We start from the raw sequence: 12,379 nt of genomic DNA on the forward strand, positions 1-12,379 counted from the left end.
GGTGATGTCATGCCGGGAGTTATAGCATCAGCATTAAGATATCAAAAGGCAATTAGGCCAGCATTGTAGAGCTCTTTTTTTAAATTTACTTTTTGCTTTCAGTGAGCCTCTGAATGCCAAATACTTGCACATTTAGTTGTCACACATTGTTGTGTAGATAATGCTGAAATGTACAATGGACTTCGAACATTCTTAATGCATTTTTCACTTGAAGTGTCCAAATAAAAGATTACTCAAATACAATTCTGGTAATTCTGGTAATGTCTGTTAGGGCACTAGTTGGTACTTCTTGAGGCTATATGTCTGGACACCTGAATTGTAAAAAATCAATGTGATATTATTTTGCCTTAATAGTTCTTGGTGCAGCTACAAAGAAGCACCCTGCGTGCAAGGTCTTGCGAGGTCGTTCGATGCATGCACGTGTTGACCATAAAATTTGTCACAGTGGAATTTAACAACACACTACTGGTTTCTGTACAAAGTACAGTCGACTTTCATTAATTCAACCGTTTAAGGGCATGTACGTTGTCCCACATAATGCGCATATCCAAACTAAATGCCGATTTTAAAGATAGTTGTGAAAGTTAACTCTTTTATGGAATAATTACCTTGCAACAGTGATTCATGCATGTTTTTGAATAGAGTAGCAGGAGTGTCTGAAGTAATCGATTTCCTCCATAAAATGTAGTTTTAATCATCTTTGTTAGCAGTGCAAAAGGCTATACCAACTTTCCATTTTACTTCTAAGTATATTTGAGAAATTGTTGAAGTCTGCAACCTTCTTTTTTTGTGTGTGTGGGTTTGGCTACATTGTTCAACGCTTGTCGTCAACACTCTTCTACACCTCCTTCTTAAAACTGTGCGAAGAAGTTATCCAACTTCTTTGCACAAAAATGGTATATGAGGCAAGGGTCAATTGACGCAAACAAGTGCTAACTTACAACTGCAATTTTATTTCTGACCACATTGTATTAAAGCTTTAGCTGAAAGTAAGCATTTGTATATGCCACCTCCCCTCTTTCTTGTCCATTTGTTTTCGTGCTAAGAAGTTTAATTGTGGAGTTCCACCCAAGCTGATCACTGTATTTTTAGTTTGTGTTAACAAATTTGGGATCATCGTAACATACTTGTGAATAATAAATTCTCTGAAAAAGTACAAGGGTGAGAACTTTCTATTGCTGTTGTATGTTTAAAAATGTGGTGGGATAGACTGAAGCAGCATTGAAGTAATGGAAGTCGACTGTAATTTGTTCAGCTGCAGGATGCAGCGCGATATGCATGCTCGCCTTATAGTCTGCTGGAGTGTTCTTATGTGACTTCTCTTGTGATTTAGGTACCTGCAGCTGCTCCTACTGCACCTCTGGAAAAGAGAGACTACTGTATCAAAGAGCTCATAGAAACAGAAAAAAACTATATTGAAGCCCTCAATATGATTACTCGCGTAAGTGTTTCAACACGTTGATTTTTTATGTGTCGTGTACAGTGATACTTCACAAGGGCTAGTGGATAATGAGTGGTCATAATGCCTGCTTTTTGACCTTCAGCAACTATAGTCGAACCCCTTTATAAAAGACACTGATATTAGAGACAAGTGTGCTTACGGTAAAATAGGGGTTGATAAGAAAATGGTACCCTGCTTGTAAGAAACATCTCATATAAGAGACAAGAATTGTTGCCCAGTGCGTGCTCCTTATAAAGGGGTTTAACTATACAGGGTGCTTACAGAGTGCTTACCCTGGGTGCTTACAGGGTGCTTACAGGGTGCTTACAGGGTGCTTACAGGGTGCTTACAGGGTGCTTACAGGGACATTACAGGGTGCTTACTTTCAGTCCAGCTTCCTCCTGTCGATCAGGGTCCTCCGGTCTCGTTTTCTTTGAAAGTGCAGGTCGCCATTATTATTACCTAGTGAAGCATATGTAGAATTTATTTCTTCAGAGTACTTATTCTGCAATCTGACAGCTAGTCATAGTTAAGAATTTTTAAAATAAGTGGCTGTAGTCGAACCAGTGCTGACAGATATTTTTATTTTTAAAAGAAGTGGTTGTAGTGGAACCAGTGCTGACAGATATGAAAGTTTATATTGCTTCACAAAGTACCAGGATTCTTATAATTCGTAGGCAGCATTCTCAAGTTTTTACATCGCTCAGAGTTTACGCACATGCTACAATTCCACAACTCTTCAAAAAAATTGCTAACGGAGCAGATGCTTTTTTTTTTCTTGTGCAATAATAACCATGGGCAGGCATAATTCACAATGCTGAACTCTTAATGAGTGACTACTGGAACAGGCTCAAACCATATCAGCCAACTTGAGATTGCGCAGAGTGCTGCCATGTCATAGGAAGCAATGTATGCTCTTATTATTTGTGTGCTGCATAAAGTCCGAACACAGCAAGCCCTCGTCTCCTGGGATGAAAGGGTCACTCCTCATTAGGGGCCATCCTAGTGTTTGGGCCTGCAAGGTATTGCCCGAGTAGAATTTCAAGAAATTTGCTATCACCACCACCACCACCACCACCACTGTACTGATCATTCATCTATAGTGGTTGTTTGTGTGTAACTATTTTGTCTAATACATATGAATAACTCTCCACTCTACAAGAGCTGCCTAGGTTCTTTCAGGCTAAAAAAAAGTATAGACTGAAAAGTTTTGAATATTTTCAATCGAATTTCTTTCCTTTGTGCATGGCACGTGTTCATTTGCCCCCTTGAACTTCTTATGCTTGCACTAAGTTAGAAGCAGAAAAGATATGCTTTCTTTAGAAAAAGAATAAGTGCAAGACCATGCCACACTGTTTATGTATTTTTAATTTTTTTTATTCCTCAAGGATTTTATGCGCCCTTTGAAAGATGTCCTGACACCTGAAGAAAATGAGATTATATTCAAGCACATCAAGGTTAGTAAAATGAACAAAAATGCTTGTCCTGTGTAATACCATCACTGCATGTTAATGTAGCTCTGTTATTTCAATGCGGAAGCTGTTTCATTCTGCATTCAATGGAGTTGCAATAAAAAATTTTTGTGAATTATTCAGACACTGCTCTGAAAGGTTATTTCTGCCTAGGAAGGCAGTATACTGTGTGATTCAATAAAGATGTAATTGCGTGGGCTGTCTGTGAAAACTGAATTGAACATGGTAAAGTTTTTTTTTATTGTGGGCATAAAGATGAATTCCATTTTCAGAAACAGCTGTAGACATCGTTCTATATACCTGCAAAAGATGCACAGTTTATGTACACAAGTGGCATTTACTGTCAGAGAATATGCATGGTCATAGTGAGAAGATGTGTTTATGTGATCCAGTGATCTGTCATGGAATTGTTTATAGGTACTCCTATGCTTTTTTGGGTTTTATTATTTGTTGTTATGGCAAAAAAAAAAAGAGGGGCATGGGGGGCTTATTTGTTGTGGAGGGCGACAGTACATAAAAAACAGAAGGGAATGCTGAGAGGCATTCCAGGTACACGGTTTTTCTCTACTTTGTGTGCCTTTCTTAATCCCCATTGGTTTTACACATACCGTTACATATTGCTATGTTTAACGTACAAGGGTAAGTAGTCACTTTGCCCCCCTGTTGGCTCTCTTTCTTGTTCATTGCGTAGCAAAAATTTCAACTCTGGTAGTTTTTATGCCTTCAAATAGCAAATGAACATTAATTGGCCAGCTTCTTAACTGTTCGTGTGAACTACTGGACACCATGAAACAACAAGTTGTTCTACATCTGCGGCCATGGCCACAAGCGATGGGCTAGCACTGCCAGAGTTAAATCTTGTACACATACATATGTATCTAAGAAGGCGGATAGATAAGCAGTTGCCACCATAGAGCAACTGGTGGTAGAACCAACACAAATGCACAATGTGGAGGTCCTGAGTTCTATTACACTAGTTACAATTTGTCTTTAAAAAAAATTTCATTTACAGTTCGTGTAACCCTATAATGCTTGTAGTACATTTAATGTATGATTAAATCTAATTAAATTATTTTATGGCTGTCACTCACAAAAGTTGGGCCCTTCTATTTGTTGCCTTTCTTCTCGTTTATTTGTGATGTAGTTGAGCGGCTTTGAAAGTAAGCTTGCAAAGAACAGCATTTTCTTTTTCATTATCCATAGAAGGAATCCCTGCTTTTTTATGTCTTTACCCAACCACAGATGTTTCTGTGTCGAAACTAGAATAAAAAAGGTTGATAAGGGCAGCGGCATTAGTCATGCAGGAGCCAAGGGGAGGAGGCAAGCGTCAAGGCTGCATACCTTATCATTGCTAATTATCAGCTGCACTTTGTTCTTTATACTTGTAATATAATGTTTTAATGATCATTGTAAGAAAATTCTAGCTTTAGACTGTAGAAATGACAGGCTTATTTTGTGTACTTCATTCCTAATGCATAGCTAGTCCAGCTTGACAATGACCCCCCACCCACCTCTCAGAAAATTGGAAAGCCTCTCTTGATCAGGAGGCCCATTTTTTTAAGATGCAACTGGGTGATTCTACGTAAGATCGAACAAAGCGTGGCTGGTGGACCTCTTAGATTTCTTTCAAAATTGTATATATTGTTGCCTGATGAGTGGAAAGAAGAGATCCCCAATTGGTTTTGCTATAAGAAATTATTTCAAAGCACAGTAAATTAATAATGACGAAGAGGTGGAGTGCTACGCTTACCTGCTCTGCTGTTTTTTTTTTTTAATTTGGCGATGAGTTACACATAATACAATAAAGCTACGTACTTAAAATTTGTTTAGCTTAATATAGGCGTACTTTTGCTTACTCTCAGTTATTTTTTGCTTATCTGGGTTGTTGAGATATTTTTAAAAAAAATCTCAAGGTTGGCCAAAAAACGTTTTTTTGAGTAGTTTGCAGGCCTTTATTTCAAAAAAGGCTTCCGACAGAGTGGTTAAAATTCTGCAATACTTTCTCAGCATGCTTATTTATATAACTGTCAAAGCTTATATTAATAATGCTTTTCAGTAAAAGTATATAACCGTGCCAAATTAAAAAAAGAGAGTATGCAACATGATGACAAAAAAACATGCAACTTCTGATGACAATTAAAAAAAATTTTGATATTTTTTACACTTTCACCACTCATTTTTCCGCACATCAGCATTCACACATAATGAAAACATGTTGCATAAAGTGGTTTGACTTGTAGTTGCAGCCCTTCAAAAAATGCCCTTGCGCAAGGTTAGGCAATTGTAGATTGGACTTCCTGCCTGCTAAGTATGGAATGCATGCCTATACTTCAATTTCTTAAAAGAAAGCAGCACCAAAATAGCTGTTGATTGTACTGAGTATTCCAATTTCGAAATGATTTGTTCATGGAAGCAGCAATGAGTACAGGATTACACAAGCAGCAAGCGTGCACAGTCCATGTTCCTGTGTGAAGAGGCCCTTGTGCAAGACTAAGCACAAATGGGTCTGAAAATTGTATGACATTTGTGATCGCGTACAATTTTTCAATTTGGCATGATATTGTATTGAGTAATTATGTCTTGCCATTGCAAATTAGTAGCAATAAACACAGTAATAAATGATTAGAAATCAGTGTTGTACGCGTGGAGTTCATTGAGGCACTGCGGCATCAAGCTGTGATGTATAACTCGGTAACTCTGTGAAAATATCGATTCTCTGGGATGAGTTTCTTCAGCTTCAAATGGTAGTCTGCAAAATAATTTTGCCAGGAGCTATACTTTGCTGCCATGAAACGCTTCAGGAGCAGAGCAAAGCGTTAACACTGTTGGAGTCAAATTAAGTGTGAGCAGCGGACTGTGTGCATGGCCAGTACAAGTCTGCTTCCACCATCTGAGATGGGCAGGCACATCCGGTTGTCTATAGTTTGGCATTTGTTTCCTTTTGGTTTGGCTCCTGGAGCACCACTTTTATCATTTTCACTAAGATCAATTCGCGCTGCGCAGTTTCTCTGGCGGAAGGGGCTGTAACTCCCGTGTGGGAAGCGATTGCTCACAGCTGCCTGACAAAAGAGTTTTCATGGTGCTTCCCACTGAGGAAACGCAGTAAAACTTCAAATTCTACATTTGACGCCTTGAAGTATTTTTTGTGCGGGCGCCGAATGTGGTCGAGGAACTTGAGCTTCAGACAGGGAATCTGTGGCCTTGGCCGATCGCCTCTGTTTATGCACCAAGTGTGTGCGTTGGAATACTGCCGTGCCCAGTTAGATGAGTCACCTCTGGACGCTTTTTAAATATACAAATAGGTATTGTAAACGATGCTTTTATTTGCATTTACTTTGAACACACAAAAACGCAAAGAATGTCTGCTATGTCTGCAATTCCGATATGCCGTGTTAACAGCACGTGGCTGCAATATGAGCAAAGGGTGGATAAAATAGCGACGCTCCAGTGCACATGGGTGGAAATTACCCCTGGCTGTATCGCAATCTATCAGTCTGAGGACACGAAAACGAGCTCTCTTTTCCCTCAAACACGCTGGACTGTGCACGCATGCTTGCTCGTTAATCCAGCACTCATGGCTGCTCCCGTGATCAAATTATTTCAAAATAGGCACCCTCAGTGCAGTCCACAGCTATTTCATTGCTGCTTGCTTTTTAAGAAACTGAAGTATAGGCCTGCATTACATATCTAGCGGGCAGTAAAAAGTCTGATGCACCATTGCCCAGCCTTGCTCAATGGCATTTTTTGATGGGCCGTAGCTGCAAGTTAAACCACATTATGCAACATGTTTTTATTGATTGTTAAAGCTGATGTGCAGGAGAATAAGTGGGGAAAGTTTAAGAAATATCAAAAATGTTTTTTTTTAATTGCTGTCAGAAGTTTTCCTTGCATGCTCTTGTCTTGAAGTTAGCGTGGTTATATTTTTCTAATTGAAGAGTGTTATGGATGTAAGCATTGGCAGTTTTATAAACAAGCATGCTGAGAAAGTTGTGCGGCATTCTCACTGCTCTATCACAAGCCCTTTTTGAAATAAAGGCCTGCAAACTATAAGAAAAAAAATGTTTTTGGGTCAGGTTTGAGATTTTTATAAAAAATGTCTGAGCTATCGAGAGAAGCAAAAATTAACTAAATGTAAGCACAAATACGTATATATTTAACAAAATAAATTTGAAGTACATAGCTTTAATTTATTTTGCGTAATTCATTGCCAAGGCCGGAAAAAGTGGCAGAGCAGGTAAGCGTGGTACTCCACCTCTTTGTCATCATTGATTTACTGTGCTACAGAAAAAGTTTTTACAGCAAAATCAATTGCGGATTCCTTTTTCCATTCATCATACAACAATATATAAAATTTTGAAAGAAATTTAAGAGTTTGATTGGCCATGTTTTGTTCGATATTACGTGAAATCGCCCAACTGTAACTATGTCAATGAAAGCAAGGGGGTGTTTTATTTTTGTAGTTTTTTTAGTTTGCAGTAGTTATCAGGTAAAATGAAATTATTAAGCGGCTAGTTGTGCTGCTAGTATGAAACTACTCACAACTTTCGCATAATGTGCATATTACTCTTAGTAATACTCATGCAAATCTGTTCAAGGATCAACCAGTTACCTGGCGACAGCTGTAAAAGAACACTTATCCTAATCTTACTGTTATATCACTGATCTATAGCACCAGAATCTGTAAGGTCTGCCAGACACAGCTATGCTTACACACATGCTCTGGGAATGACAGGCTCAAGCCAAAGATATCAGTCTTGATGTTCTTTTGGCAAGGTGAGAAGTCTCTCTCTGGCACTCGAAGCTCACCGACCAACTTTGGGCAGTCCAGCAGGCTTGTAAAAAGGCGAAGGCAAGGCCTTGGCATTCGAGCGTGGGAGACTTCATTCCTGGCCATTAATTTGTTAGACAATTGATAAAGATTTTTCATTGATCTATTTAGTGTTTACCTTACCTATAACCAATAGTGCATGTCATAGTACATTTCAAGAGACAGGGCACAACGAAGTACATACTGCACACATAATGCATATATACATCAAGGACTTAAGCTTAATCCAAGAGGGCCCTAAACAAACTGCAGACACGATAGCACTTGCAACCTGTGATATATTTTTTGTACATCACCATTCCATTGTACAAAGCAGGCTGCACATTTTATCAGTGGCACTTTTGATAAAAGTGCTTGATCACACTGTGAACTATTAGGGACAGGTAACTTTATCTGCACCTGTCATACTGTCATTTGGCGTATGTTAACAGCCCTGATTTTTTACTTTTCGATAGGGTAACATTGCCACAAAAAACTCGGTTGATGTGAACAGTGCAAGCTGAAACTTTCTTCCAGAAACTGCCCAGCTGTAGTCACCTAGTACAATCAGTAGTAGAATTGTAGTAAGTACAATCAGTGGGCGTTGATGTTGATCAAGCGAGTATCGTTCTTAATCACCTGCCACTTAATCACCTGCCAGGCATGGAATACAAATCTTGCTGCCAATGCAGAAATGTTGTAATGAAGAAAGGGGCCTACTCGAGTTCCTTTTTTTCAGGAAGAAAACTCCAAATTAGCTGTAGTTTTGTGGGGCTTGCCACTTTGCAACCAAGAGTACTCATTTTCAGAAGCAGGGCTGTAAATTACACGCTTTGCCACCACTTTTGACTGCGTAGACAAAGGCTCTTTTTGCCCAATTGGTAAAGACACTTACGCCTTCAAACTGCGAAATGTATTATTAGAGTCGTGCTTGATTAGTAACTCTAGTCTATTGAGTAAGAACTATTGCGTAAGGCAAGAGGCTTGCCTCTTTTCTTCAGGTGCATTTCTATTCTGCAATGCTATGGTACTAGTACCTTTTGGTTGGGATCAACGTGCATGCAGAAATTCAACATAACATTCCTGACATAGTAAGGAGCTCGGTGTTTAAGGAAGTTTGTGCAAGCTTTCTTAAAAGGAAGGTGATGTCCTAATGACTGTGATTTTTTTTGTCATTTTTTATGAAACAAGGCTCCATAAGTGTGAAATGTTTTTTTTTTTTATTCGTCCACTGATGTTCTGTGTTGCTTAAAATGGTCATGTGGCCTTTGCAGGAACTTGCAGAAACTCATACAGGCTTTCATGCAGACCTACATAAAGCTTGTGTATCATCCCAGCACCTCAAAATCAGCGATTGCTTTCTTCGTTGGAAGGAGAAGTTTATTGTCTATGGTGACTACTGCTCCAATCTGCCCAAGGCTCAAGAACAAATTGATGAGCTTTGCTCCAAGAAACAGCTGGTCAACCAATGTGTCTTGGTGATTGTTCCTCAAACTTAAATATTCGATCTGTTTTTGAAGCATGCTAATGTAATTAATACCATTTGTGCCTAATTTGTAAGTGAAAGTGTTGATAAGCTCAGTACTTACTGTAGTGAAGGCACAATTATCTGAGCCTTTTTACTGTAATGGCAGTTAACTGCTCAAAATTGACAGTGAACTTTGTTGCCATAGCATTATTATGTCCTTGTTGGGCCAGCTTTCTAATCATGATCTTCACCATCTGCATAAAAATTTTTGATAAATTATTGATGAGAACTAATAATTCTCATAATATTGTGCCTAACAAAAAAAACAAGCCTTTAGAATTCCCCTTTTTTCATTAGATAAATTATGAGGCTATGTGACAGAACCACAATATTACTTTGAGGGATACCATATTGGGTGTCTCATGGTGAATATTGACCACGTGGGTTTCTTTATCATGCTACAATCTCGAAATCGTGAAGGGGGTAAAAAGAAACTTGAAATGTCTACAACCACTGTAACCACTAGGATTTGAGCTCGTGTTTTTCTAACAATCTGCTTTTGGGAGCTGTATATGTTAATCGCTACATTATTGTGTAACATTGCTTGAGAATTTTTGCAAGGTGTTGAACTCCACACAAGAGCTGCTCTAGTGGATGAGGAAGGCGTCATGTGGATCACATATAAGTTGTTCTTGACAAAATGGCAGTTTGTAGTTGTACATTTATTTGTTGTCAGGCTCAGATACTTATATTTGAAATTTATTTCAAACAGCATTCCAATGATAGATTGGCTAAATAGTGGTTTAGACATTGTACTAAGGAATATTGGAAATATAAAGGTTTTATGCAAATTCAATTACACTGACTTCACCATGATGACATACACAAGAAACTAAACTCAGCATGGTGCACCAAGATTTCCTGAGTAAAATATATTGCAGAAATTGAAAGTTGAACAGCTTCAAACAAACAAAGTTATATATAAAAAGTTGGTCAAAGAGCAGTAAGCATAAGCATTCATAAGGCTAGTGAATTTGCACGTAGCATGTTGATGGGTTTAGTTGAAGGAACTTATAAAACGAACAGTGTCTAAGTATAATCTAAATCATGTCTGTAATGCATACTTTAGCTAGCTTATGTGAGGAGCACAAGCTTGTGCCAGCTCACACCCTCGAAACCTTCGCAGACGGAGCAGATAAGTAAGGTATGTAAATGTATGCTGAATGTTACAATTGCACCAAAAAGGTTGTAAGCTGAATGTGTACATCACAAAGAAGATAGCCAAATTATTTGCCTGAACAACATTTTACTTGTCTAAATGGCTAAAAATTTTATGTTCCAGTTAAACATTATTTAAAGTATATTATTCCAAGTTTTTATGCTAAACTGATTCACTATTTTGTGACTGCACCCCTGCACCCTTACATAGTGCTATTGGATTGTTGGCCTGTACTCTGTTGTGGGAGAGTACAACTGAGGAAAAATTAAGAAAATGCTGCTGTCTCAATAAAATAATGTCCTTGTCTAAGAAACTGCTGAAACTGCCTGTTCTGTGGCCTCCTAGAATTCCAGCAAAAGGAAAGATATGCATTATAATAACCACAATGTATAGCAATCATATGCAAGATTAGATTACATTGTGTGCCATGTTTTTTTAATTGTCGTTTCAGAATTGCCAGCAAAAAGCAAATGATGGAAAGTTTAAACTACGTGACCTGCTTTCTGTTCCTATGCAGAGGGTTCTAAAATATCATTTACTGTTGAAGGTGAGTTATCACAAGTGTGCTTTGTTGCATTGCACATGGCTGAGTTATATTATAGTTACCAATTCAAAGGAACTTGTTAATTTTTTCTCTTAATTAAGCATAGAGTACCAGTTATACACTGCAAGCTGTTATACACTGTTGCTGCAAGGTACACACTGTTGACAACATATGGCTGTTGTAATATAGTCGAATCTTACGAGAGAAAGGGGCCTTCTGTTTAAGAAAACACCTTGCTCGTGTGGTCAAGAAATGTCATAACTGGAGTGAAAAAGCAAGGCAGGGGAATGGGAAATCTTCAAATTTTAATAAAATAGTGAAACGATTTATATAAAAATACATGCATGTGGGACAGACTCATTCCACTGAAAAAAATGTCCTTTGGAACAGTTTAGGCAGGCTGTAACTGAGACATCATCTAAGTAAATTAGGTGATGGCCTTTTTTTTTTTTTTTTTGCACCATCACAATCTGCCTTTGGGAGCTCCAGGTATGGCAGATTGTGATGAAGCACTTGCTCAAAATAAAGCATGTTATCCATTTCTTCTCTTCCCTTTTTTTTTAAATTTATGTGTTTTACACTGCAACTCGAACGGAAGTAAGACAGGTACATTTGTTATGCCCTTAACAATATGCTTTATCAGAATCAGCTGCATCTACATTGTATTACTGACAATATTGCATCATCAACATCTTCATTTGTGTTCTTATCTAGCAGTATCATAGACCTGCAGTGTATATGTAATGCCCAGTGAGAGGAATCAGTGCTCATTGCTCAGCATTTGTTTTTTATTTTAGGAGCTTATGAAGAACACTGCTGAAGGGCATGAGGACCATCATGGCTTAGAGAAAGCTCTGCAATCTATGCTCGTAAGAAGCTTTAGTCACGTTTTTCTTTTCCTTTGCTACTGCGTCATAAATGTACTGTGCCACAGGAACGTGTAGGCAGACCTGCAAATTGTCATTTTAAGTGAGGAGATTAAAATTTGGTAGTGTGTCCGTGTGTGCGTGCGTGCATGCACACATGCTCATGTTGTTATTTGAAAAGTTTTTAAAGATAAATTATATCACAAGTTGTCTCAAGTACAGTTACTTTGGCTGTGAAAATTTTTTTGATGAAGCACCTATTTTTTGCCATTACAGGATTTGGCTCATTATATTAATGAGGTGAAGAGGGACAACGAGACTCTGCAAATTATTGCAGACATCCAGGCTAGCATTACTGATGTGGACTTGGTAAGCTTTCTGAACATTTATTTTATGCTGGAACAGCATATCCTAGTATGAAGATGTTTGTGCATACTGTAAAGGATTGAGGGTCAATGACATGTACGGCTGGTCTCTTTATGGTAGCTGGCTCCCCGCCGTCGTCCGCATAGCCGATCTTCGTCAGCGAGGATATGCGTTCTTTGAGAGACGGAACGAAGGT

At 38.4% G+C, this 12,379-nt stretch overlaps 1 protein-coding gene across 3 annotated transcripts in view; it reads left to right on the forward strand.

The window, feature by feature from the left end:
• LOC119161478 (guanine nucleotide exchange factor VAV2) overlaps nucleotides 1-12,379 on the forward strand; it is a 253,021-nt gene that overhangs the window by 188,352 nt on the left and 52,290 nt on the right. For all 3 annotated transcript variants that reach the window (XM_075879212.1, XM_037413969.2, XM_037413970.2), the window contains 6 exons: nucleotides 1,334-1,441; nucleotides 2,830-2,898; nucleotides 8,995-9,198; nucleotides 10,859-10,954; nucleotides 11,749-11,820; nucleotides 12,094-12,186. In XM_075879212.1, the coding sequence (XP_075735327.1) occupies nucleotides 1,334-1,441; nucleotides 2,830-2,898; nucleotides 8,995-9,198; nucleotides 10,859-10,954; nucleotides 11,749-11,820; nucleotides 12,094-12,186 (642 nt within the window). The remainder of the gene's footprint in view (nucleotides 1-1,333; nucleotides 1,442-2,829; nucleotides 2,899-8,994; nucleotides 9,199-10,858; nucleotides 10,955-11,748; nucleotides 11,821-12,093; nucleotides 12,187-12,379) is intronic.

Source organism: Rhipicephalus microplus, chromosome X (assembly GCF_043290135.1).
Source record: "Rhipicephalus microplus isolate Deutch F79 chromosome X, USDA_Rmic, whole genome shotgun sequence".
NCBI lineage: Eukaryota > Metazoa > Arthropoda > Arachnida > Ixodida > Ixodidae > Rhipicephalus > Rhipicephalus microplus.